The sequence below is a fragment of the Xenopus laevis genome, chromosome 6L, assembly GCF_017654675.1.
Source record: "Xenopus laevis strain J_2021 chromosome 6L, Xenopus_laevis_v10.1, whole genome shotgun sequence".
Taxonomy (NCBI): Eukaryota; Metazoa; Chordata; class Amphibia; order Anura; family Pipidae; genus Xenopus; species Xenopus laevis.
Window position 1 is genome coordinate 131927081 of NC_054381.1, and position 27205 is coordinate 131954285.

At 36.8% G+C, this 27205-nt stretch overlaps 1 protein-coding gene across 6 annotated transcripts in view; it reads left to right on the forward strand.

The window, feature by feature from the left end:
- Nucleotides 1–27205, forward strand: part of zfhx4.L (zinc finger homeobox 4 L homeolog) — a 129039-nt gene that overhangs the window by 5164 nt on the left and 96670 nt on the right. For 4 of the 6 annotated variants that reach the window (XM_041566516.1, XM_041566521.1, XM_041566518.1 and 1 more), the window contains exons 2-3: nucleotides 20487–23107; nucleotides 24764–25266. In XM_041566516.1, coding sequence (XP_041422450.1) covers nucleotides 20533–23107; nucleotides 24764–25266 — 3078 coding nt within the window. In that variant the 5' untranslated portion in view covers nucleotides 20487–20532. Of the gene's footprint in view, nucleotides 1–320; nucleotides 1606–12708; nucleotides 12900–20486; nucleotides 23108–24763; nucleotides 25267–27205 lie in introns of those variants that run through there. The other 2 variants (XM_041566519.1, XM_041566520.1) reach the window with 2 other exon arrangements.

Consider the following 27205-nt stretch of genomic DNA (forward strand, 5'->3'; position numbering starts at 1 on the left):
TCTACTCTTATTTGCCATTTATCTCAATAGAATTAATCTTAACTCTGCTTTATTGGTGGCCTAAAATATCTAATTATATTCAATTAACTGCTGTCATTGTAATTAACTTTGCTTAATTGCATCTGCATATATTCATGCAAAAGATCATTAGTTACTGCTTGCTCTTTTATTCTCTTATCCTGTTTCTCATTCATGTTTTCTTGTCAAAGAAAGAAAGAAAAAAAATCTGTTCTGGATTGTGGCTTCTATATTTCTGGCTTGTTAATATACATAGACATATGTTAAAATTGTGTTGTGTGTGTGCGTCTTTGTGCATGCTCTATGTAGGGGTGCACAATATATTCTGTTTGTTGACAGCAATATAAGAGGCCAGGTTGAACTCAGTGTTTACAGAAGAGGAGCCTTTTTCTGTCTGCCTTGGGGCTGCACCCAAAGGCACTGCTTGCTGCTCCACACCATTCATAGGGTTAAGGACTTGGCCATCGTTCAATCACAAAAGTGCACATGAATGTGTACAAGTTTCATGTAATTAGTGCTTAATTATATTAACATATGCAAATTGTCAACTGTAGGGGCTTGTTGAGCTGGCAAAAGATCAGACAGGCACAATCAGAGCATTGTTGTGGAATAATAATGGATTTCAAGTTGGATTGTGGCTGGAAACATAACTAGCTCTCTAATTTAACTCATACCATGGTGAAATTTCATTAGTAGTCATGGAGACTATTTTAATTGTGCTGTCTAATGTTCTGGGCTGCAGAATGCCCTAAAAAAATCCTGTCTCCCTAATCCACCTTACAATGACACTTGTTTGTACATGTTTCCCCTGTGTGGGAATTTGCATATGCAAATAAATAGTTGCTGTGCTCCATTTGTCATGGCTGTTCATTATCCATGAAGAGGACATTGTTATGAGGCTGTTACTGAGTCTTCCAGTACAGGATAGTGTCAACCAGTCCAGCCACATTCTTTCATAATTTGTCTCTGATTAATAGACCCCGAATGAGGATTATTCTGTTCAGGCCCCTGCAAAGGGTAGGTTAGTTCAATCACTGAAGAGTTTCCACAGCAGATGAAGTTTTGTATTCTCTTGCTCTGGCTGACACATTCAAAGGCGAAATGAAGACAAAAAGAAATGACTCTTGGCATTACCTCGTCCACTAACCATTCTTACAACAGAAACCTAGGAAAAATACGATTTCTTTTTTCTTTACCAGAATATTAATCCTGTTTTTTTTTTTTGACAGAAAGGTAAACTGATATAATTACTTTTCAGTGGAAGGAATGGTGGTTTATACAAGTGTGAAAGCATCGGAAAAGGATTAGCATTTTTTTGCATAATGAAAAGCTCTGCTGAATAGGACACTGAATGGTTGACTGAATGACTAAGATGAAAGGACGATAAAAATGCAGGCCCTTCTTTCTTTATTCCCTAAGCACTGCTCTACTTAAAGTTATATTTGTCCAAGACTTTGGAATACAAGCAGAAGCTCGAATTCCTGCAAATTTATAAGATGGCTTTTTTTTTTGGTTGTTGTTGTTTTTTTAATCGTCATGTGAAGTAATATGTGTGATGGAAACTGTTCCGGAGGATGGGAAACCCAGGTATGGCTTCTGAGACATGACTAGAAGATTAGCTAATTATTATCTGACTATTTTGTTTATATATATGTTTCTGTGTGTATTATTTACTTCTTGGCACTTGGATATATATGAGCCTATTGCCTACACATGCTGGACATAGATATGCATGGTTATTAATTCTTGTAAACATTCCACACAATGGAATAATTGGTGATATTATTTAGAATTAGTATATTTCTGTATTGACTTTGTTGTAGTTGTGGTTGTTGTTGTGCTGCATGAAGCTACCATCTTACGTTGATTAATATATATTTAACTATGTAACTACCCCATGTCAGGGTTAGGAACAAGCTCTTTACTTTCAGAAGCATTTCAGATATTTTTATTAAAGTAAGTTTGAGCTATTGCCGACTAGGCTGTTAACAGTGTGATCAGTGCTTCAAATTATGTCCTTTCAATAGTAATTAGAGCAGTTAAAATACCCTAAGTGTTGAGACACTTTTGAAGGTGGGAACTGGTTCTTTTTGCAAATCTGTAAATTAAATGCAGCGAGGATAATTATTTATCTGCATGTATTTGAAGCACCCGCTTTCCAAGTGTCAGGTCACCGTAATTATCAATTTAGTGCCACCAAAGACAAGTGTTGGCAGATCCTGCCAGATGCTGACCTGATTTGTTTATAGCCGGTTCACAGAAGTTGCCTAGCACATGCTGTCAGTTCACTTGGGATCGACTTGATGAAAGTATGGAGCAATTGTGAAGCATATAAATGAAGCAGATAATGCTCTTAATGGGATCTTTTCTGTATTATTTATACATTCAATGTATAGATCTTCCTTAAACCACTTGCATGCAAAAATGCCTATAATGCATTCCTTCACAGTAGGAACGAGATGTTTCATATCCCAGAGGAATTTTGAATTAAAACCAAGAAAAATGATTCCCACATTTGGTGTTTGTTGTGGTTTCAGTGCCTATTGCACCAGTGGACCTTTTTCATTCTAATTTCTCAAACCCCTATAGACTGTATTAATATTACTGGGTCATTCCTAAATGTATCCAAAGGCTGTTCCTTTCTAATTGCTTATTCGTTGGTTACTTTTCATTACATGTAGAAAACAAACTTTCTGGGCGAGCCGAAGACTGTTCCCTCAAAAGTTTTATTTGTTTAAGGAAAAATATACCCTCTTTTATTTATATATATATATATATATATATATATATATATATATATATGTATGAAAAAATCTAATTTCTGTTTTAAAACGCGGTTAAGCAAGCAGCATATGTTGTCACTGGCAGGCCTCCAGTTGTTGGAGAATTGGATAACACATGAACTAATGGTAGCTTATGTGCTGTCTGCATTCTTACTGAATAGGCAAAAGCCCAGAGCATATCACAATTTTCAACTGTGCAAAATATTACATGGTTTTCATATGAAGTACGTGTACTGGAACAGGGGCAGTAAATCTTTCTGGAATTTCAATGCTTCGACATTGCATCTAACACTGCAAACTGCAATAGAACCAGGTTACAGTTTTTTCTTCTTCCAAGCATACAGGTGTAGCCTGTAGTAATGTTCTTGTTCATGTGTGTATATATATATATATATATATATATAAAACAAGGGAAAGCAGCTAGTAAGTTGCAGGTAAAACGTATTCGTCCCTTTTATAAAATGTATAATTAAACCATAGAATTCTTAATGAATCAGATGAAAATTGAGCATAGGACTGGCCAGATATGGGATGACTTTGACGTAGTTGGCCAGCTTAAATATATTGCAATATATGGACAAACAATCCCTGTTTTGTTTAAAGGGTAAGGCATTTTTCAGTAGCAGTATGCACAAAATGTCTCTGTCTTAAATATATTGATAATGGGTTGAGTGCAGAGGAATCTTGTATTTGTCTATATATATATATATATATATATATATATATATATATATACATACACACACATATTAGTTAAGGGTAAGAACTCATTGTTATTATTGGCATTGGCTTTCGTTGCATTGCATCATTTGTATGAAGGTTGCAGTGCTTTCAAAATACATAAGGGCCATGGTCCTATAAGGCCAGAATGAATATAGTAACAATATTATAAGGAACATTAACATTTACATTTTAAAGGATCGTAAATTAATGTTTTCTCCTCTGGGTAGCTACAAATTCCTATATTAGAATTTTACTAAAAACTGGTAAAATTGCTAAATTGCTAGTAAAATGAGGGCAATTATACAGAAGAGAAAATCTTACATTGAATATTTGGAAACAAACAATGGTGTTGCAATACTGAATCAATGAGTGTCAGAAAATAGAGTTTGAAGGTTAGCTCAAAGCTAATTTCCATCCATTTGACAGCATGGCAAAGCTTGCTAATATAACTGAATGCCTGCTGAATATTCCACCTAATACATCCTGACTCCCAAGTCAGTATCTTTCTCAGTATCTTTCTCAGCACTGGTTGAAATGTACAGCTGTGCATATTAGAGGCCTGTTGCTACATGTCTGACAAATAATAAAGTAGTGGTGTACAAATCTTTCTACTTAATTATACATGCTAAGTGGATTAGATGTTGTATTTCCTTTGTTTCCTGTTAATCTGCCTTTTGCATAGTTTGTTGTCTAAGATAAACAAGAATCTCATGAGGAAGTGCAAATCTTCATTGACACTCTCTATTTTTATCAGTACACAAAAGCATATAAAAAGTAATTAAACCAGTTTACAGGATTAAGAGCTGTAGTGTAGTTAGCAGGAATATGACTCCTAGTTGTACATTTGGTACAAGGGCTGATGAGATGACTGTTCTTTAGGAAGGGCATTGCATCACAGGAAATGTACCCAGAACTAAATCAACAACCCCCCCCCCATGGGGCCAGTGACATGAGTGAAAGTCAGCTGAGACACTCATTCTTGAATCTGACAACCGTATTTTCCCAAGCAACCCCAGTGTGTTGCTGAGAAAGTATAACATTTCTGGCCTAGTGCCAGTTCTACAGAATGACCAAGCACTATCTATATCCTTATTTTGAGAAACTGATGGTGACTAAGTGACTTGTCATGCCCCTTAAAGTAGCATTTTATAGCTAGACTCTAGTACCTGAAGATCCTCCCCTCCCCGCTCAACACAAAAGATAAATTTGTTTTGAAGCTTGAACTTGATTGCTCTAGGAAAGGTCCGTTTGATATTATGAGAACTAAACCAGGCATGGACTTCTTTTTAAGTAAAATTTCTTTACCTTTCAGGATAGGCTCAAACTGCTGTCCCTTATCTAGTACCTGAACCAGAGATATATAACCTATGGCAATTCAATTATGTTCAACTTCAAAAGCCCTAAATTCTCTTAAAGCTATTTGCTGACAGAAGGTGCTAACCCATTATCTTTAAGGATTTTTTTTTTTTTTTAAATTCTAATATGAAGAGACAAACGTCTGTTATTAATATTATTTATACTGTCTATGATATTATAATTACAAAAACGTATATTTTACATACATTTCATTTTCTAATGCATGCAGATACTCCCCAGAGTAACTAGGGAACTGCGATACTATCATGCTTGGACTTTTTTTTATATACTCCTCTGTTTAATATATTATGGTCTAAAGAGCAAGGGTGATTCATCTCATATTAACATTAGAAATTAATTGTCAGTATATCCTCCTAACTGGTGACTGGCCTCACAGGAGCTTGTTTATTAGTCCACTACCAACCAGGATATCATGGGTAGGAAACCTCCCAAAAGCACTTGGCTTTGTTCTATAGCTGGTAACAGAAGGGGATGGAATTATTCCAACATGAACAAGAAAAGACAGCTTCTCCCTGAGAAAAAAAGTGCACAGTACTCTGCCTTAAAGTCCACAACCTACTTCCCATGGTCTTGTCTGTAACAGCTGATGAATCTTGGTTATGTAGCCTGAGATAAGTTAAAAGAAGGGGCCCAAGGGATAATGAATCTGTTATCCATGGACGTAGAACCAGCATGGAATACTGTTTGACATCTAATTATTACAATGCTGTCCTGTTGTTAGTACTCATTTTTGAAATGTTGCTTTATTGTTGAAAAAAAACCTTTTATAAGCATGAAAAGAACCAAAATTTTTATTAATTTCTATACATTTAATGTACATTATTTTGCAACCTACAGAGAGGGCCAACAGTTTGTGTTATAGCTTGTTAAATGCATTTACTGTATTGTCCAACCTAGATGGTCGGCAGACTTGTATCCTGCAAATTAGTGTAATATTTTTCTAGGACAAAGACCTAGGGCAATTATTAAAGTCTCTAGAGAATGTGTATACCTTAATAGCATTCACATTAGGTTGTTTAAACTGGTCTGCCTTATACAAATGATTAAATTTTTTCTCAATACATAATTTTAGCAAACAACGTATCTTTAGCCAGAGAAGCTACGTATATTAGTAGATAGTGATGAGAGTTAATGATATATCTTCAGATAAAGCAGTCCTCGTGCACAATCTGATCATAGCCATCGGCTCATTTGTCATGGCTGAAGTGAAAATGTCAGGACCAATGAGTGTATGAGAGCTGAAGGGGGCGAGAGGGTTTCTGGAGACACTTTTGTACTGGGAGTGGGCCATAGCTTAAATACAGCTCTAGGGAAAAACTGGGATTAGTCAACTCTGTGCTCAAATATTTAGCATAAAAGTATTAGTTGGGAAAATGAGGTTTGTTAGGAAAAAGAGGAAAAAAATATTTTAAAATAGCTTTAGGCAGGAGCCCAATATGTATGCAAAGCAGTGAGGCATTTTTCACTGATGTGTATATATTTTTTATATATATATATATATATATATATATATATATATATATATATATATATATATATATATATATATATATATATATATATATATATATATATACACATACCTGAGGGAATCATTTAAGAAGCATAAAGTATTGTTTTTATGTAATTTAACATTAAACTGGAGTCCAAAAAAAAAAAGCAATGATGGTAGACTGGGCAGTTTATGGAAAGCTATCTGATTTGCCTTTATGTATTTTGCTTATTGAATGGGCCAAACCCCTTCCTTCATGTGCAGTAACTTACTCTCTCACAGATCAACTTTTGCTTGTTTAATTCTATTGATTTACAGTGTTAAACTCCAATAATCCGATACCTGCATTTCATCTGGTGCTAGACAAAGAAAGCTGATTAGTTTTTTTCTCTTTTTTTTTTCAGCTCTTTAGCTTTTTTGAATGTATAATTATCATCGCAGGTCATTTGATAGCCATGCTAATTGCTGCCAACCATTGTCTGTTTTGCACTTAATGCTGAAACATGATCAGCAGCCTACTTTGGTTGATGTTTGGTGGTAAACTTTAATTAACTCTTATGGCAATGAAGGGAAGTTCACTCTCAGTGCTACACAACTAATCATTCAGCTTCATTATGTGCTGCCAGTTCTGCTGGATCTTGGGTATAACAGATGAACTAGCCAGTAATAAAGCAGCACAACTGAGTTCTGTAAGGTTTCTTTAGACTGATACTTTGTTGTTTCTCTTAGGATATAATTGGGTGAAATAATTATTTGAGCTCTGTATCTGATTTTTCATACACCTATCTCAGATTACCTTTTTCCTGCCAGGCAATATTATTTTAATAGAAACGGTAGATTTTAGATAACATTATTCCTGCAGCTTCGTCCCACTAAGCTTTGCTTCTCTTGAATCAATACAATTAAGCCTGTCTCCTGTTGGAATTCTGGTAATTATTTATCTTAAAATACTTTTCCTGTAATGATATTGAAGTTAAGGTAATCAGGTTACTAGCAAATCATGTAAAATCCAACTCCGAATTGCTGGGCGCTTGATTATAATTTGTGTGACATCAAGTTTGTTTGAAAAAGGGATAATGTGGGAGTAAAACAAGGAGCTTATAATTGTGGTTGACATTTGTTTGTTTATAATGAAATCTAATTAAAGTTCATACATCTAAAAGCACAAAAGTTAATTACTGAATTGCTCATTTCACTTCTACACAACAGACAAATTAAGTCTCAGTGTAAAATTAAAAAAAAAGAGAGACATGACATAAGATGATGCTCAGCAGAAGCAAAGGGTTTAGATGCCATAGGAAACACAGGGCAAATTAAATGAATTAATAGCTGAAAACATCAATGGATAAAATGTTTGTTTTCATTTCACATTATAACACAAAACATGTAACACTTTTTTTCCAGTATTCCCAGAGAGAGGTGAAGAAGAGGTGGTGTATTTTGGTGCTGCATTGCTTTGTTATAATCTGCTTTGTTTTCAGTTTTTTTTCCTCCGAAAAAGCAAATGTTAAATCCTAATAAACCAGATGGAAAGTTGGTAGCTCTCTGGTCTGGACACCATCTGTTAATAGCCTGACTAGCATCTCTGGTTAAGAGTGTTGAATTCACTGTTTAAATATGTACTGAAAGGCTTTAAATATACTTTCTCCCACTCCTACATGAGCTGTTTTTTAAATCATTTTGACTTGGAGGGTTGCTAATGGCAATGGAATGCTTGCCGGAATACCTGGCCTGCTCTTAGTTTTATGAAGATAATTACAGTGGTGTTAGGCTTCAGACAAAGATTTTTCTATTTTTTTTTTTTTACTTAAGTAACCAGAGAATAGAAACTTTATTGTTTGGATGTTGTTAGAACATAGTCGTAAATTATGGTTTCATGGGACCAACCTCATCCTCTAATTGTTTAATGATGCCTTAAAACCCTAACTTGCTTTGTTAAAACAACAGGGGTCCCTCCTCCCGTGTGGATATGAACACACCACTTTGTAGTATTGCTATATTAAGTGTACACATATACATAGAGATCACTAAAGCTTCTTCTTTCAAATCTAGAGCTTTTAAATTACTTTTGATTACTCCTGAACCCCTGCTGGTTGAATGTCCTTCCGTTCCTTAATGATACTAACAATTATTAATGAATACATTATTGTAGGTACACTAAAATTACTACAAGTGTGCCCCTCTTAAATGTTACATTTTCTCTAAATACAGCATGTGTTTTTGAGGCCAGAAGTGTATAGTTAAATCTAATAAATAAGCTATATTTGTAGACGCTGGTGGCTCTAGGCTATAGTATTGTTTGGAACTTACCCCTATTTGTTCCTAGGGTTCTCTTGATCTTTTTATTCAGTATTTGTACCATGCTGTGTGCAGCAATATTTGCATACTCGTACAGAGAGACAATCCAAGAATATAAAGAATATAAAGAATATAGATTGCTCTTCATCTATCACCAGTTTATTTGCTGGGGGAGATTTGTAGTTCCAAATGATATTGGGCTATAAATGTTGTCTTTACCATAGAGCATGTTAACTATAATAATACAATAATTGTGCCTCTTCAATTCAGATTAATATTATACTTTGGTTTAGCTCATTTACTCATCTTTTTTTGAGTTGGAATAACCCAGAACCCCCATGCTTGGACATAGAAACAGAAAGTACCCAATTCAATGATTCAATGCCCTTTTGATGTTACCTTTAAAATATGAGTTCCTTAATGTATAGCCTTTGGTTCTTCATAATCTAGAAATGTATGTACTGTGAACAACATGTCCAGGCACAAATATTCTCTGGTTTGTGGTGATATACTGTGTAATTAGACACAGAGGTCTGTATTTAGTGGCACAATGCATCCCAATGTCTTCAACAGTTTAGTAACATAAAGGAATGGATCTCAAATGGAGACTTTTTAAGGTTGACTAATGTTCCCCTACACGTTTTATTGTATCCATCTGATCACAACACCCCTGGGAGATTACAAATCAAGAAACAGATAGAGAGATTAATAGACATGGCACATGGGTCGTGGGTGTCACTAAGGCCAAACATGATCCCATGCTACCACTCTATACAAATGATCAAATGGAGCCTTCAGTCTAGCCCTTAATAGGTCCTGCTTTTCACCCCATCGGGGGCACTCCTCAAGGGGGTCTGGATCTAAGCTATCATCTTTGTACAAAAAGGATTATGCCTTTGATCAGGATAACATGCTTTATGTTATCTAGTCATCTTCTGACATATATATATATTCACTTCTAACATGAATATTTTAACATAAAAACAGTACATTGTGCCCATTAAATATGGCTCTTTATTTATGATCTTTTATTTTAATTATTGGCTACTTATCATTAGTGTATTATAGTGATGCATGGCACCACAGGCAATGAAATGCTCAAAGGAACGGCAAAAAAAGTGCATTGCAATGGTATAGAATGTTCTTATAAAAAAAAAGTTAAATATCAGGGGTGGGGATTAGAAAATCAATGCAGAGCAGCTGAAAAAAAACTATGAAAAATCTGCTCCCCTCCAGCTGTTGTAATTGCAACTCTTTGTGCACATACACAACTATAAATGCACATTTACAGGATACACAACCCTTTAGTTAATAGTAGAATATAGGAGGCTTCTAAAGTCCATGTAGAGCATGACTTTCAATTCAGCAACTAATATTAGTCAATAATATAACGTGATGTGCAAATTTTAATGGTACCCACAGAGAATAACCAATATAGAATAAGACTAATAGCACATGAGGCTGTTTAAATATACAGTTTGTCTAGAGTTTCCACTAGGGAGTGATGATAAGCAATTACCAATGAGGAAACTGAAGCAATCAAACAACCCTCAACATACAAATGTTTTTTTCTCCAGGTCTAGGCAACCTATTGCACCATAGCTTCTGTGGTCAAGGCATGTTGAGGAATTGTATACTTATTCCAGTGTAAAAAAAAGCCATACTGGAGTTATAGAAATGGGACCTTAGTCAACGAAGGTTTCCAAGAGTAAAAAGCTCTTTTATCTTGGCAGGGGCAGGCAAATACTCTTTCTGCCCTACCTTAAACCTACCTTGATGAGAGGAAGGGTACATTTCTAACCCCAAATGAAGTTTAACGCCAATGTTCAGATAGAGGAAAATGTATCTTTTTTCCCTCTGACCCGTCTGACTATGAATGTTCTCAGTTACATTATTGACATTTTAAAATGACTGCAGATGTAATGGCTTTGTACACAAGATACATAAACAGTTGTACACAACTATAATGAAAACAAGCAAAATGATTTCTAACTAGAACTTGTTCTGTTCAACTGTGTTCTGCGGGAGATTAGAAATTAGAGCTTTTTTTTCTAATTCTGAAGTTCTATCAACACAGGGATTATAATGTGGCGGATTTGCAGGTTGAAAGTATTGACATATAAATAAACATGGTAATATGATTTGTTAATTCTCTGCCATGATTAATGCAGTGAATTTCTTTCAAGAAAGACTTAATGGATTCCAAGGTTAATCTTTATGTTTAGCAGGATTATGAATTTAAACTTTCAAATCTGAGAGAGATTTTTGAGGGTTGAAGAGGAAATGGATTGGAACCATTCTCATCCATGAGCAGCTTGTAAAACAGAGTGCAATTTACATGGCCGCTAAGTATTTTCCTAATGTATATTGTATGCATTGTAATACCTGGCACAACCTTTTGATTTGTAGATTAATATTTATTTAGTCAAGGAAAAAATCTAAGGGATTAAGAAGTCATCATTTTATCTCTAATCCTGCTTTGTATAGATGAGACAAAGAGAAGTGATTAATGATTAAGGCTCAGTAGGTTGCTATCTTTCAGAAATGCATGTTTTTATATAATAAGAAAAAAAACAGCACTTGCATAAAACCAAGTGTATATTTTGACTCAGTGAAACATGTCTTCAAGGTTAGATTGGGGTCATGTTTGAGAAGATACTTGCCTGAGTATACAAGCTACCATCAGAAACCTCAGTTTTATCTCTGGGGCCAGTATAAGTGTAACATTTGGGGTCCCCTATGACATATGAAATGATGTAAAGTATTGATTTAAGGTGCCTCCTCCCCTCCTAATAGTTCCGCTGTGTATATAGTATCAGCGAAAAAGACTATTATTTTCTTTGTAGTGTAGGAGTTCTACAATGCCAATGCTTAAAGACAATTGCCTCTGTGTTTTAGTCATCACAGACATGCATGCAAATATTCAGAGGCCTCAGCTAATGATATTGCTTATATGTCTTCAAGCATTTCCTTCCTGCCGTGTCCTTCACACTGGGTATAGGCCCTTAAACAAGCAACGAGCACAAGAATGTCAGAATCCCTGCTTTCCAGCTGTTCGTGCACTAAAACACTCAGCATGCTGGTAACTGTAGTTCAGAATTGCTGAAAAACTGGGGATTTGATGTCTCAGATCAGATGAAAAAAAAAATGCCATTAAAAGTCTTAAGATAAACAGTATTTTCAATGCTCATTGAGATAGAGAGAAAAACCAATAATGCCCTAGTTCAATTGTTTTATTACTATATAAAACCATTATTGTTTCTATCTTTGGTTTTAAGTAGTACTATTCATTATACTCAGAGCTTAAGGTCAGCAGAATATTTTAGCAATGTTGGGTTCTTGTCCCATAAGATTCACAATCCAAACTTTGATGCCTGAAACAAAGAGAAAATAATTTCCCCCCTAAAGCTAGTGGAAGATGATACAGGGTCCAAACTCAAGTCTCAAGAGTCCAGTGTCTTAAAGGAACACTAAACCCAAATTTCAATTTAATTTATATATATATAGGAACCTCTAGTTACACTGTTAGGATTAAGGCCATATAGTTAATGGATATGCCACCTTGGTTTGATGCCTAAAACAAAGGAAAAATTATTTTTTTCACCAAAGCTAGAGCAAGGTGATACAGGATCAAGAGCCAAGTCTCAAGAGTCCAGTGATTTACAGGAACATTAAACCCACAAACAATTTGCTTTATATATAGGAGCCTTTAGTAACAAACACTGGTAGGATTAAGGCCACATAGGTAATGAATATGCCACATTGGTTCTTTCTGATATGACTTGATAATGTGAGGAGCAAGCTATTTACATACACTATAGAAGCAGCTGGGGTGGAGCAAACCCTGCGGCAGCAGCATTTCTGAGGTTTCAGTTAGGCTTATGTCACAGTGGGATACTGGTAGCTGCTACTTGTTGCTGGCTAGAAAAAGGTTCATTGTTTTCAATAGTAGGCAAGTAGCCTATTATGTCCCCATAGGAAACAAATCTATTTCTAGCCAGGTGCACGTAGCAGCTAACCCACTGTGACATAAGCCTTAGGGTCAATGTGATTGGTTGCTTTATCGCAGCAAACTCTCTAATCCAGTCTATGGAGCTGACCTGTGACCAGCAATAAAGACTCAGCACTTCTTCTGGGAGAAGTGTCACCAGGGAAATGCCGAACACTGCATTCATAAACAAGTCGCTCAGCTCATACTCACTTTGGTGGTAAGGTTTTGATAACAGCATTGTTTACTGGACTCACAAGACTTGCCACCCCTAGACTTGTTGAAGTGCACTGTAGTGCTATACCTTTGCTATACAGATCACAAGTTACATATATTATACATACTGTATAAGGTTTTATAGCTTCTGGCTGGGTTTGACAACAATACATTTGCAAATGCTCTAAAATCTTATGTTACATCTCAGAGTATTTTATGTTTAACAGGCCTTTAACCACTTAGGTATGCTATTTTTTTCTTTTGTTGTGTCATCTAAGCTTTTCACTGTTTTGCTGTTCCCTGACCCTTAGAGAAATTCTATTTAGACTGGCTTCATTTACAGGCTAGCTACAACATTACCCAGTGGAACCTCCCCAGTGTACTTAAGAACAGCTCTCAGGCTTTTTTATGGAGGGTGTGTGAATAGACTCATGTATGCACTCAAACTACTGGCTCACTATATACAGGCACAGTTTGTATCATGTACTATCATTTGGAGCCGTAGATGAAAAATGTAGAAAGTCGCATCTATCCATGGAGATTTAATCACTATTAAAAATCAATGTAGCTGCCACTGTGGCAGGGCTTGAGTGGCAGCCAAGTTCATTGTTAACCTGAATAGCTGTAGCTTAGACAGAATAAACATTTACTGTAATAGTACAAACTGTTTAGCTTGACTTGGTCTATGGAACCCCCAAGGCAGATATTTGTGATGAGTGCACCAGTCAGCAGCAATGATACCCTCACCAGCACAATACCTAACCTCCTGCTGTGACATGAAAAGTTCTAGTAACCAACTGCATGCGGCGTTTACTGGTCGTTTGTTTCAAAGCATTTATACCGCTTTATGTTTTGGAGAGGGGCTCTCTATCTAGTACCCAAAGGCATAATAAATGGGTTATTGTTCATTTGTAAACGAATATAGATGGAATTCAAGAGAGACCTGGTGCAAACTTTGTGACTTTCATTACCATTAATTATCATCCTAATGTTAAAACTGATTTTCCCAAAAAGACAGGAAAAAGAAAAGTGCTCTATTAATAAGGTGTTTAGAGTCCATTTGCCTTAAAAACTATCATTATATATCAAAACACATCAGAATATAAATATTCTTCCCTTGCAGGATATTACCAGTTGGTTACCAATAGTGTAGATATTTACATGTACCTCATGCATTCCTATATCAACAAAAATTCCTATGGCATATGCTCTATTAAATTTGCCAAGGACTGTATCAACATTTACACAACAAGGGGGGGGGGGATAATATTCCCTGTAGCTGACAAATATGCAAATATTCATCCTATATAACAATATGCAAGTCATTTTGTTGATTGTCCCCTGGTATGAATTATAATTGCAAGATCAGATTATAAGGAATAATCTGCAAATTACAGAGATGAAAACACAATCAGGCATAACCATATATCCCTAATTACGCCCATGTGCTTGTCTTCGTGATGTTACTCAGAATTAATAAAATATATAGGCAGTCACATAGGAATCAAGCTTAAAGGCATGTTTGTTTATTGAAGTAATTGGTTTTTACTGCTGGCAAAGTGATTATAACATTTCCCCCCTTAAAGACTTGAAGATCTAGGGCAAGGCCTAGCTTGATGTGGTCTGGCTAAAGTGCAAAAAAAGAAAATTCTTTGTTAGTGGCTTATTTTTTTGTCCAGTCTGTGGGCACTGATGGGGTTAATGCAGCAGCAACCAGAGTCTGAAAGAAATCAAGGTCTTAGTATGCTTTTCATCATATTATAGTAAAATCTCATTACACATTTATGTTTAAGGTTCATATCTCCCTTTGATTCCCATAAAAGAAAGCAAGGAGTCATCAGTCACGTAAGATTTGATTAGAAAATTAAAACAATCTGGACTGTTAGCTACTTTGGCCTACAGGAAGGGGCGGGTGAAGATAAGAGCGATACGAGGAGTCCTCAGGTAGAATGGCACTCTCAGATCGGCCTTTGTAAACTATCTCTTCTTTATGTGCTTAGCATTAAAGGCATACTATATTTGGTTACATCCCTCCATTCAAACTTAATTACCTTCTCTCCTTTTGTCGTGACATGGGTGGAAAGTTTTTTGCCGTGTCAGGAGAGGTCGTCACACATTCTTTTGCAGTTCTCTTCATTAATTCCTCCTTGCAGAAGCATTTTCTGTCATGCTGGGAAGGTAGAGGGGTGTAATAGAAGAGTACTGAAACATCAGCAGGAAGCACTAAGCTGGTTAATGCAGTATAATTGTCTGGACATAGACTGGCCTTTGTTTGTGCGGTTCACTTCGAATCAGCTGTAATTAACTCCAGAGTGTTTCCAGATTGCCAGCAAAGAAAAATTACAGCTTTTCTGTTTTAAATTGGAAAGCTCACAAAGACATTAACTATGCAGATTGCTTTTACTTTGATATATTTCTGTCCACCAAGGAAAAGTTTATTTTGCTCACACTCTCCCCCCTAAAATGTGCCGTCGTCATTTGATTTAAGGTCTTTAAAAGTGAAATGGCTACTTTAGAGTTCATCTGTAACATATTTTTTCATTCATATTACTTTAAGTTACCCCAGAAAGGCCCTACTACCTTTCATTCACTTCACCTAGGCATTTGAGAATGAGAATGTTCCTTTCCCTTAGACAGTAAATTATGAGGTCAATGCTTAATTTGTGCACTGAACCTTTATTTTCTTTGTATTTGGGTGGCAGTAACCATATCAGTTTTTGTGGTTGAGGCTTTCTCCACCAACACCAAGAGAAGAAGACCCTTTGATGTTATTTCAGCCATGGTAGGATGCCTATTGTGTTTGTTCACATGGAGGTGTATAAATGTAAATTATCAAGAAAGAAAAACCCTCATACTTTAAGGTCTGTTGGGTGGAGAATGCATTAAAAAGTTGGCTTATAAAGAGAATAGAAATTTCCCTTTTGATCAGGCAACTCCATGCTCCTTTTGAAGGTTCAATGGAAGGAGTTGGAACTCAGCACCAGATGGTAGGCCAAAGGCTGCTTGTTGCTGATTTGAATATTTGTGTGCACAGGGGTATTTCTAATTATTGTGAGCATGCAAAGTCCTGTCAAAAGAAGTTGTTACAGTACTGCCAGTTAAATGGACAAAGAGCTCCACTATACTAAACAACTGAAGGAAAACAGAGGCAGCATATCCTCGCTTCATTCATTTTCCAACATGTGCAGAAAAGCAGTGAAGACAGGAAGAGTGAATGGAACGGGCCACAGAAGGCAACTCCAAATTTTTAAATACAGCACTTTATATTGAAGTGAGTCTGATAAAAAATGTATCCGTAAAAGCTTCCTTCCAATGCATTTTATAATACCCCCCTGCGCAAAAGATCTGTCAGCAACTGATGCAAAAGGAGACCAGCCAAAATCTTTTTTTTTTTCCTCCCTTACTAAATTTAACAATAAGGAATTTAAGCCTCAATGTGGCTTTAGCAACCAAAGAAAAGAAGCTCTTGGTGTCTGCATAATACCACTTTGATGGATTTTTTCAATCAGTTCTCTGTACGTGGCAACAAATAAACAAGTATAATTATACTTGTGAAGGTCTATTCAGTGCTTTGTCAGGATTAGATATATGTGCAGTTTTCACACTGAGCTTCTCTTTTGTCTTTGCCTAACTCACTATGACATATTGATAGAGGATTTGGTATGGGGAAAAGGCCACAGCAGAGACAGTGATGACCTTTTGGAAACTTGATATAATTCAAGGATTTTTATTTATTTTCTCATCCCCTCCTTGTTAAGAATTGTAGGTTGCTAGAACATTATGTCACAAGTGGGTAACTTTTAACCCTTTCTTAAACAAGAGACTTGATGACAAAAACTGTGTGAGGTGGCCACATAACAAATGGGAATAAAAACAAAAGGCTCAGAAGCCTATTGGTCCTCTTTCTCAGTTCTTAGCTCTGTGGCTAACCTAGCATTCCTTTCCCATTCTTCTATCCTCTTGATCAGATCACATTCTTTTTTAATCATTTCACAAACACCGTCTCACTAGACCGTTGAAGAAGGGCTGGGACAATCTCAATTAAAAACTGGAGAGAGAGAGAGAGAGAGAAAAAAACCTGTGCTATGAAACTCTTCTAATCAGAATTCTTCATTTTAAATGCAAAGGGACTTTCCACTGAATGATTTTCTTAGGAGCTGAATTTCAGTGCAGGCGTACATTTATTTTTGTTTGGTTTTTTTTCCTCCCAAAAAAACTGATCTGTGAACTAACAAGCCAGAACAGTAGAGCTAAATCAGAAGATGGCAATTTTAATACTGCTGAACTTTGTATCCCCAGTTCTGATGAAAGGATTTGGGTGTTGAAGTCAGTAATCTATTGAATTACAGAGGAAACTTTGCTTACCACGCAGAGAGAGGTATGTTTCTTTTCTGAATTTGTGACATTGTCACTATAGGTGTTACGAGCGCACCTTGCAAGCCGGGGCATTTTATTGTTTATACATTAAAAAAATGTAATTAAAGCCTACTAAATTATGCCTTTTTTTGGAACTCGGTTTTCTATACGGTGGAGAACTCTAAAACGACTGCAGTGTTTGCTTTTCCAATGCTTGCATAACTTTACTAGAAGTTTTTCAAGAGGGGCATGGGTTTAAAATATGCAAACCTTTATCCCTTCCGACTGCTCACAATGACACCTAAAAGAAACTCTGCTAATTGACATAGATATTAGCGAAACCTAGCATCTATTTGTGGAACAAGTTCAGTAATTATTTAGATCTAATGTTTTAACCAGACCACCATATAAGAAAATTTTGTTATAAATTCTCCGAGTGACTGACTTACACAAATATACATCTCCTATATACAACGAGTTTCCCATTAGTTCAAAGAAATTCTATTTGTTTCATTTAGAGGCCAGTGCACGTGTGTTTACACAACTGTTACTGAAATCTGATGTCATTGTTTGAGAGGTGTTTGATTAAGACTGGAAGGATAATTTATCGTAGTGTTTGTTATGGCAACAATACTAGTTTGATTAGTGAAATAGAAAACGAAATAAGGATGTTGATTGTGCCATTTAGACTCATAGAAGCTTGTAACTTGGATTTGTCCATCCCTTGGTTATCTATTCTCTATGTGGGAAACGTGGAGGAGATATCTGCTGCAAAGTCCATTTTGGTTTGTGCGAGGTTATCAAATAGACTTAAGGCACCAGCCTGACTGAGATACATCGTAGACTAGGAGGAGTAAGTCAGACAAGTGTTTTGAGTGGGTATGCATATACTGAGTGCATTAGTATTATGATATGGGCATTAGCAATCAAAACTATTAATGAACTGCAAATCAGCTGAAAATGAACCTGGAATGCATTAAGTAATAGTACTTTCATTTTTACTAGAATACTTTTCGTTGCAATCACCTTTATGCATGAAGCACACCCAGTTTTAATAAGAAATCCACATTTGTTAGATATTGTCTTTATAATTGTTGTCGCCAACTACTAAAATAGGGGGAAAACCCATAGCAACCAATAAGACATTTGATGTGTCTAACCACACATGACCTATCAGAGGCAATTGTCATTTGGTTGCTGTGACTTATGACACTGATGCGGAGACTACGCATTTCTCCCAGAGTGTCAGACATTTTGACGATTCAGCTGAGGCTCATGCCGCTTGTGCAAAATTTCTTAATGCAAAGGTAAACATGCCTGCCTCTGCACTAATTAGAAAAGTATTACTTGTTCATGCTCTTTGTGATCAAATTATTTGAAAGGGGTTTAAATAGCCATGCATTCCATCAGTATAATTAACCTGAAACTCATTAATGATTAAAATTACACACCAAGCTTTGTGATGTTAGATACAGAAGCAATTAGGCTGTCGTCTTGGCCATCACAGACACCAAAACTAATTTTGATTCATTTTCTGTCTTTGCCAACCAACTGATGTATCTTAAACTGATAATTTCCCTTCTTTGACATTGCTGCCGCTTTTACGTTTGATTCCTGTCAAAAACAGACCAAACCCACTTACATTTCCTTATCTTAAAGAAAGACAAATATATCGATCAGCATCCAGTATGAGAAGATAAGAACAACAATTGCATACAATTGAAGTCATTAGTCATAATGAAGACTTGTAATATGCACTGAGACTTTGCCATAGGCATCACCTGCATATTAAGGAATTATCTGGCTTTTGTGCTTTCATTTGACTTCCCAATCATTTGTTTGTTTATCAAACTGATTACGCTAACCAATCTGGTCTTGCCTGTCTATGAACTGTAATTACAAGGAAGATTGCACAAACGATGCATTAAGAAATGTTAGTCACAGCTTCAAAATAAACGTGATATGGTTCAGGGATAGGCAACTAGCAGCAATTCAGCTCCCATAGCCCCACAACCAACTCATCTGGCAAGAGTTGCTGATGCAGTCTGAAGACTATTACAACAGCTGGAGGTCTGAAGGTTGTCTTACCTGATACACTGGTCACACTAACAGTCATATGAGAAACATTATGCAAATGCAGTATAAAGTAAGTTAACACAGTGGACAATAAATATCTGGAAAAACAGATAATTAAAAGATGGATGTATTGTGGAAATCATGTTATAGGCCCATATCATAGCTCTTAAACTATGGGGCTGTCTCCCCTAGGTGGCCCAAAGCTGTTACTAGGTCTCCTTGTTTCATGTACTCTAGCTGTTGAGGAAAGTCATTAATATTAAAGGCATTGTTCAGTATAAAAATAAAAACTGGGTAAATAGATAGACTGTGCAAAATAAAAAAATGTTTCTAATATAGTTAGTTAGTCAAAAATGTAATGTATAAAGGCTGGAGTGACTGGATGTGTAACATAACAAAACACTACTTCCTGCTTTGCACTTGGTTTCAACTGATTGGTTACCAGGCAGTAACTAATCAGTGACTTGAGGGGGACCACATGGGTCATAACTGAAAAAAAAAGTATTCTGGATGCTATTTTCTGTCTAAAAATATATGTTTGATTTCTTTAATTATGTAAATATACCCAATAAATCAAGCAGAAAGAAATTATTATATACAAATCATTACAGATATGGTGTTCACCGAAAAAATATGCAACTGCTTTGGTTTGTCAAAGAAGATGGGAGCTGGTTGTCATAAAAATATATTCTATTATATACTATATCTATTTCATTCCCTATTTGGGCAAGTGGAGCCCATGGTAGATTTGTGGTAGGCATTTAAACAGCTCTTGCTAGAGCCCACTGATTATTTTTGCTAAGGAAAGATTTGATGCAATTTGCTTTTCATGAGAAAATGAGAATGGACAAATGGCTATGTTCACAGCAACCAATCATGTAATTTAATTTTACCTATTTTGTATTCTCTATAAAATCTTGGTTACTGTATCTTATTTTATTTTGCTGCATGGGCAACATTCCACAGAGCTAAAATATAAAAACTGTGTTGATGGCCTTTGTATGTCTTGGAATGATCAGACATGGGAATTAATATCTGAAAAAATACATCAATGCCTTTAAATTCTTGATTCTTTACATTTTTAATTAGTGAACCTTTTCCGTTGACAAAATGGCTTTTTTCCATGTTATTTATTTGCTTATATCTTTCTTCTATTTAGGTCCCTGACAGGCTGGATGAAATGAGAGCCACATGTAGGAATTGCCATGGAAACCTGTGACTCCCCTACTATCTCAAGGCAAGAAAATGGGCAAAGCACATCAAAGCTATGTGGAACGACACTACTTGATAATGAGGTGCCAGAGAAAGTCACAGGGATGGATCCTGACAGGGAAAGCAGCTCTTCAGATGACAACCTAAGAACGGATGGGCGCAATAGTGAAATCTTACTGGGTTTTAGTGTAGAGAATGCAGCTGCCACTCAGGTTACCTCTGCAAAAGAGATACCCTGCAACGAATGTGCCACTGCATTTCCCAGTTTACAGAAATACATGGAACACCACTGTCCTAATGCTCGACTTCCTGTTTTGAAGGATGACAATGACAGTGAAATCAGCGAACTAGAGGACAGTGATGTGGAGAATTTAACAGGGGACATAGTTTACCAGCCTGATGGTTCAGCGTATATAATTGAGGACTCCAAAGAAAGTGGGCAGAATGCACAAACAGGAGCAAATAGTAAACTCTTTTCTTCAGCAATGTTTTTGGACTCACTTATGCCAGCTGGAGAAAAGAGTGATCAATCTGTTTCAGCATCCATGTCTTTCTACCCACAGATCATCAATACTTTTCATATTGCTTCATCCCTCGGGAAACCATTTATGGCCGATCAGCCTTTCCCAAATACCTCAGCATTAGCAGGAGTAGGTCCTGTGTTGCACAGTTTCCGTGTCTATGATCTCCGGCATAAGAGAGATAAAGACTATCTTACCATTGATGGCTTGGCCAAAAACTCCTGTGTGTCCAAAGATGTTCCAAACAATGTGGACTTGTCTAAATTTGATGGTTGTGTTAGTGATGGGAAAAGGAAACCTGTTTTAATGTGTTTCTTGTGCAAGTTGTCATTTGGTTATATTAGGTCATTTGTAACCCATGCTGTGCATGATCATCGGATGACCCTCAACGAGGAGGAGCAAAATCTTCTCAATAATAAATATGTCTCTGCCATAATACAGGGGATTGGCAAGGACAAAGAACCTCTTATAAGCTTTCTGGAACCAAAAAAACCCAATTCTGTTTTCCCCCATTTTTCTACTACAAACCTCATAGGCCCAGATTCAACTTTCCGTGGTTTATGGAGTGCTTTTCATGTTGAAAATGGTGACTCTTTGCAAGCAGGATTTGCATTTTTGAAAGGAAGTGCAAGTACTGCTGGCTCAGCAGAGCAGCCACTTGGGGTCAACCAAATGCCAAAGCCTGAAATGAACTTGGGGGGGCTATCTAGTCCAAAAGCAAACACCCCAAATACCTCTATGTCCCACAGTCACTTATCATCTGACTCAAATAAGCAGGTGAACAGCAAAGACCAAGATATCAACTGTGAAAGACAAAGAGAAACCAGTATCTCACAACCTAATGGGGAATGTCCTATTAAAAGTGAGCCTACTGAAACAGTAGATGAAGAAGATGATTCTTATTCTAATGAACTTGATGAGGAGGAGGTTTTAGGCGAATTAGCAGATAGTATTGGTAGCAAAGATTTCCCTCTATTAAACCAAAGCATTTCTCCTTTATCGTCTAGTGTGCTAAAATTTATAGAAAAGGGTACCTCTTCCTCCTCTGTGACTGTTTTGGATGACTTAGAAAAGAAAAACAAGACTGCTGTACTTAGAAATAGTAGCAATGTTGCCAGTATCTATAGTACTGGTGGCAAAGACTGTGAGGATACAAGTGCCAGTAAAGACTGTGCAACTTCTCTTTCACCAAATGAAATGCTAAGAGGAGAAGAAGACAGTTCTAATATTCCTATTCAGCATAGCTTTACACCTGGTACACATGGCATAGGTGAGGGATCACCAGGAAATGGCATTGAGTGTCCTAAATGTGATACAGTGTTGGGGTCTTCAAGGTCATTGGGTGGCCACATGACAATGATGCATTCTAGGAACTCATGCAAAACTCTTAAATGTCCAAAGTGCAACTGGCACTATAAGTATCAGCAGACTCTAGAGGCTCATATGAAGGAGAAACACCCAGAGTCACCTGGCTCTTGTGCTTATTGTAAGACAGGACAGGCTCACCCTCGGCTTGCCAGGGGTGAAAGTTACACATGTGGCTATAAACCCTTCCGTTGTGAGGTTTGTAACTACTCTACAACTACCAAAGGCAACCTCAGTATTCATATGCAGTCAGACAAGCACCTAAACAATGTCCAGAACCTTCAGAATGGGAATGGTGAGCAGGTCTATGGCCATACTTCCCCAGCACCTAACACAAGCCTCAGTGGCTGTGGGACACCATCTCCGTCTAAACCAAAACAAAAACCCACCTGGCGTTGTGAGGTGTGCGATTATGAAACCAATGTGGCAAGAAATCTTCGTATTCACATGACTAGTGAAAAGCACATGCATAACATGATGCTTTTGCAACAAAACATGAAACAGATCCAGCACAACCTGCACTTAGGCCTTGCACCAGCTGAGGCAGAGCTTTATCAGTACTACCTAGCCCAAAATATAGGTCTGACTGGGATGAAACTGGAAACCCCAGCTGACCCACAGATGATGATTAACCCATTCCAACTAGACCCTGTCACAGCTGCAGCACTGGCGCCAGGATTTGGTCAGTATCTAGTTGTCTACCTTCTATATATGTGTATCATTAACTTTCTCTTGAGTAAGAAATTTAACCAAGAAAGTATATTTTTAAATGTTGAATTTAAATTGTGTTTTGTAGTTATTTTTTTCCATACATGTACTATTGCTCAAAACCCCAGGCTTAGAAGATGAAATAAGACCTCTATCATGAACTGATTGTTTAAATAGAAATTAAATTGTTTAAAAATAGAAAAGAAACTGAAAAGATATTGTAAAGTAGCTGAAAGGATAACATTTTGTATCTTTGATAGTAGAAATAATTCTTTACGGATATACATTTTGACATTAACCCTTTGCCTCAAGAAAGAATATCAAGAAAATCAATATGATGCAGCAGGAACATTTTTAGCGAGAGTTCCCGCTAGCTTTTTTGCCATTGGCCAGTAATACAAAAATACATGCCTGGCAATGATTTAATTTTCCTGGTGTATGAACAATAAATGCCTGTAAGAAATACATATCACATGGGGCATTTTGATACTATAGGTCCCCCTTAGGAAGGACCACAGCCACTCTCTTTTCTGATGACAGGTGTTTCAAATTCAGTTGAATGGGAAATCCTTATGCCAATAGGCGGGTAATGCTCTGAAATACAGTGGTCAGTGTTCATAAGCAAAACCCACCTACTCGCACAAAGAGAGGCCACATGCACCACATCAGCTGGAAGTGCTTGCCAACAGAATAAGGTATTTTTATTGTTGTGTTTCATCCTGGGAGGATTGTGGTGATCACAACGCTCATGCACCATTAATAGTTGAAAGTACTTTAAAACCAATTTCTGTGGTAGAAGTAAAATAATTGTTTTAAAACAGATTTATTTATTTTTTTTAAACATCATTATGGTTTACTTTACATTAAGAACAGATTTATAAACCTCGTTGTAAATGAGTGTTATATATTGGCGATTTGTGATTTACAGGGGGTCACTTAATGATATACAGTTTTGGAGACAACTGTTTTATAGCTGTGATCGATTTTCCATTCAAAGGAAGGGTTGACGAATTATATTTAGGATGAGTTTATGGCCACATGGGTTCAAAAGGCAAAACTGCTTTGGTTTGTCCTAACCATATCTATAAAGCATGCCTAAACTGTGCAAAGGAAATTCTGTTATAAAATTTGGAACGGCTTAGCTGCTTCCTATTATTTACAGCTCTTTTTGCATGCCACAGTATTGTTTCTATTCATCAGGGAAAGTTATTGGGTAATTAATAAACAAAGTGATTTAGGAAAGGCCTACACATGAAACCACCTATGTCTACCTCACTCCACAACCCTGCATCGTTAATATTTGGTGAAACTACAATTAGTGCTCCATAAATTAATTTAGCCTACGTTGCCGTATTGTTATTTTATTGATCAACTGTTCTGTCTTGGAAAATACAGATGACATCATGCCCACGAGGAGTAATTAAAGCTATCTGATGAGGGAATTTAGAAGTTGAAAGGGATGATTGTAATTGATCCTGATTCAATCCTATTACAGCTTTTTATAGTTTAAGCTCCAGAGAAAGCAAACTCCTGGTAGAGGCTTTATTTTACAGATTCTATTGTGTGTGTGTGTGAGTGCTGTGCTTTCTGTAAGTTCCCCCTTTCATTTTTTTTTCTGTTCCTTCCATAGTAAATAACGAGCTGCCGCCTGAAATCCGGCTTGCCAGTGGTCAGCTAATGGGTGATGACCTGTCCCTCCTTACTACAGGAGAGCTGTCACCTTATATCAGTGACCCAACGATCAAGCTATTCCAGTGTGCTGTCTGCAACAAATTCACCACTGATAGTCTGGAGGCCTTGAACGTGCATGTGAACGGTGAACGTTCTCTGCCTGAAGAGGAGTGGAGAGCTGTAATTGGAGACATCTACCAGTGCAAGCTCTGCAACTATAACACTCAGCTGAAAGCCAACTTCCAACTCCACTGCAAGACTGATAAGCACATGCAGAAGTATCAGCTTGTTGCTCACATTAAAGAAGGAGGAAAAAACAATGAATGGAGGCTAAAGTGCATCGCTATTGGTAATCCTGTGCACCTGAAATGCAATGCGTGTGATTACTACACCAACAGTGTGGATAAATTGCGCCTACACACCACCAATCACAGGCATGAGGCGGCCCTGAGACTGTACAAGGTAAGAGAACTCAGTGAGGGAGATTTGCTGCTTAAAGCCCTGATAATTACGGTTATAACCACTTTTAAATTGAATATATCAATAAATAAATTAAACATGGCCTTTATTCATTATTTATTTGTATAAATAATAGAGGAGTGTTTCTTTTAAGCAGTAAAGGCACAGCAATTTTTTAAAAGGCCACAAAACATACTACCCATGAAATATTGCTTGTTATAAGAGAGTCTATCATTTAATGACCACTCGGGTCTCTGGGCTCATTTACTAGCAATAAGCAATTAGGCATCTGGGAAAGCAGCCTTATTAGTGATACAAGCTGTTTGGTAGAAATGGTCAAGCATTCATCTATTTTTTATGTGTTCTCTTATATTTCCCCTTGATTTTGGAAGATGTGATAAAACACTTATTACACTAGCATACAGAGTCACAGGAAAACATTACAATATGATAGGATTGAAAAGGACTGCATTTCCAACAAGATAACAATTTGTAGTCATTTTGGCATAGCCACAACTGATCAGATCTTATAGTAATAGGTTAGTGCTACACGATTGATCCTGAAACCTTAAAGGGATCCTGTCATCAGAAAACATTTTTTTCAAAACACATCAGTTAATAGTGCTACTCCAGCAGAATTCTGCACTGAAATCCATTTCTCAAAAGATCAAACAGATTTTTTTTATATTAAATTTTGAAATCTGACATGGGGCTAGACATTTTGTCAATTTCCCAGCTGCCCCTGGTCATGTGACTTGTGCCTGCACTTTAGGAGAGAAATGCTTTCTGGCAGGCTGCTGTTTTTCCTTCTCAATGTAACGATGTAATGAATGTGTCTCAGTAAACATGGGTTTTTACTATTGACTGTTGTTCTTAGATCTACCAGGCAGCTGTTATCTTGTGTTCGGGAGCTGCTATCTGGTTACTTTCCCATTGTTCTTTTGTTTGGCTGCTGGGAGGGGAGGGGGTGATATCAGTCCAACTTGCAGTACAGCAGTAAAGAGTAATTGAAGTTTATCAGAGCACAAGTCACATGACTTGGGGCAGCTGGGAAATTCACAATATGTCTAGCCCCATGTCAGATTTCAAAATTGAATATAAAAAAAATCTGTTTGCTCTTTTGAGAAATGAATTTCAGTGCAGAATTCTGCTGGAGCAGCACTATTAACTGATTCATTTTGAAAAAAATGTTTTTCCCATGAAAGTATCCCTTTAATAACATGGCTGGGTTTGAGCTACAAGGAGATGGCTACTGTACTGATTCAACAATGGGATGGGTCCAACTATTGGCAATGTCTGTATCCTTTGGGCCTCTTCTCATTTATGACATAAATGGTTTTATAAATAAATAAATTAAGTTAAGTTAAGAAGATGCATAATAATACAAATAATGGTGGGTTAACGTCAGCACAAGACCAGAGCTATTTGGGCATGGGTGGGTGCAGGGTCTTTAAGAGTGGGTTAAGGTTTAGGGATACTAGTAAATACTTTTTTCATCAGCAAGACAGAATATGCCAAGAAGCTAAATAAAATTATAACACACAAAATCTATAGTCCTACCAAACACTAATACACCTACATAAATCCTACACTAATTGGTTGTTAATGTTGGGTCAGGTTTGAATGAGGTACCAATAGTTTCAATAAATATGGGCTATACCTCTACCATTTAGCAAGTATGGCCATCCAGGGCTTTGTCTTTCCTAGATCTCTGATGATTCTTTACAATGTTATAATAATAGGCAACGTTCCTTACAGTCACTTAATCTACCCTTCACCCAAAGTGAACTTCTGTGGCACATGGCTCATGGATTGCTTTTGACAGATATTTTAAGTATCACCCAGTATAAGATGTTACACAGTCACCCTGTGTGGTTTCTCTGCCCCCAAAACCTACTCCAATCATAACATACTGCAAAGCACTAGCTCAATACTCGCATTC